This window comes from Chenopodium album, chromosome 26 (assembly GCF_948465745.1).
Source record: "Chenopodium album chromosome 26, dcCheAlbu1.1, whole genome shotgun sequence".
NCBI classification, from domain to species: Eukaryota; Viridiplantae; Streptophyta; class Magnoliopsida; order Caryophyllales; family Amaranthaceae; genus Chenopodium; species Chenopodium album.
Window position 1 is genome coordinate 35899802 of NC_137859.1, and position 1738 is coordinate 35901539.

A 1738-nucleotide genomic window follows, 5' to 3' on the forward strand; every position below is an offset into this window, starting at 1 on the left:
GCGTTTTTTTTCTTTTTTTTTGTTTTTTTAATTTTTTTTGCGACCGCCTAGGACCGTCGCTAAATCCATATTTGCGACTGCTTTTGTCACCGGTCGCAATTTGTAAAATTTGCGACCGTTGTCTAACCGGTCGTTGAAATTAATAAAAACGGTCGCAAAAAATCTGCGACCGCCAAACGGTCGCAATAATGATTTTTTTGCGACCACGGGAATACCGACCACCACCTTACGATCGTTGACGGTCGCAATTACTAATTGCGACCATTTTTACTATAATCTGCGACCGTGAGAGACGGTCGCAATTTGGCCGAATTTTAGAAGTGTTTTCAGTTGAGAAATTACGCTTCTTTTGCCTTATACGGGATGATATCTAGGCAAGGCCGATATCTTGAAGAAGCGCGTGATCAAACCTTCAGTAATTGTGAAAAGGCGCTGATATGTGCCAGAACGCAGACATATCGGCTTGTCGGAATTCGGCACGTGGCAGCAGAAGCTTGACACTTGGCACAAGAGGCTTTGCATGGATGAGAGCCACGTGTCAAGTTGGATCATTATAAATAGTAGGTAAGACCTCATTAATGAGGAGATTAACTACACACTCTCTCTCTCTACTTTCTCTCTCATACTTATCTCCCTTTCTTAAACACTTTCTGACTTTATCATCGGAGTGGTTATCCCCGGCATCTCACTTGCTGAAAACGCAAAGACATCTGCATTCTCACGTAGCAGGCTTATCAGATGGCATCTTGTGTCTATATCCATATCAGCCCCAACTTTCCCTGTTCTACTCGGGTCACCTGGTTGCAACTCAACTTGAACAGTTTCTCCTCCTGGTAACGGCCTTGGAGTTTCTTCTGGCCTCGTGTCAAAGTTTTTCATAAGTCTTGGACTGTTGGCTCACTTCCTCTTATTGGATTGCATGGTATCGGAGCACTGCCAACTGGATTCTTTAAAGCAGTCACATAACAAGCTTTTGACATCATTTGACCTCCATACACCTTTTCTACAGCTCCCAAATTTGACACGTAAGCTATTGCCAAATGGTAAGTCGATACAACGGCCTGCATATCATGTATTATCGGTCTGCCGATAATTGCATTGTAGGCTGACTTAACATCCACCACCAGAAACTCTTTCATCACATCTCTTGTATGTGGCCCATCACCCAGCCTGACTGGTAGTACTATGCTTCCCTCTGGCCTTACAGCTGACCAATTGAACCCAATTACAGGGTACGATACCGGCTTCAGATACTGTCTCCCTATATTCATCTCATTAAAAGCTTGTACAAACAACACATTTGCTGAACTAACTCCATCAACCAGCACCCTTTTGATGTCAGCCCCATTTATTTTAGTTATTAAAACTAAAGGGTCATCATGCGGGAACACTACACCCCTTGCATCTTCTTCCGTAAACACTGCTTCAGGTATTGTAGCTGGCCGAGGTTGATTGTCCACATCCAGGGCACAAACGAGATGACGGTGCTCAGCTAAATGCTTCTTTGCTCCACTAATCGTTCCCCCATGCATCGGCCCCCCCGTTATCACATCTACCCTTCAAATGGATAACGGCGGCATTCCTACATCTCCTTGTCGGATTACTCCCCCTTGTACCCTTTTTGGCCTTGCTTCTATCCGTTGCCTCTCAACTGTTTATGCCGGTTGTTGATTCCTGCCTGTACGTGTTCAACCGGTATTGTGTCAAATGCCCTTTTTTGATCAACTCCTCAATGTTA

The 1738-nt window shown here is 44.5% G+C and overlaps 1 protein-coding gene across 1 annotated transcript; it reads right to left on the minus strand.

Annotated features, from left to right (window-relative positions):
* Positions 1 to 875: 875 nt before the first annotated feature.
* On the minus strand, positions 876 to 1532 carry LOC145617135 (uncharacterized). The gene has a single exon (XM_081671818.1). The coding sequence runs from the start codon at positions 1530 to 1532 to the stop codon at positions 876 to 878; it is 657 nt and encodes a 218-aa protein (XP_081527944.1).
* Between the last annotated feature and the right edge of the window lie 206 nt (positions 1533 to 1738).

Excerpts from the sequence above, each read along its gene's own strand:
- LOC145617135 (XM_081671818.1), bottom strand. The coding sequence starts at position 1,532 with ATGCATGGGGGAACGATTAGTGGAGCAAAGAAGCATTTAGCTGAGCAC.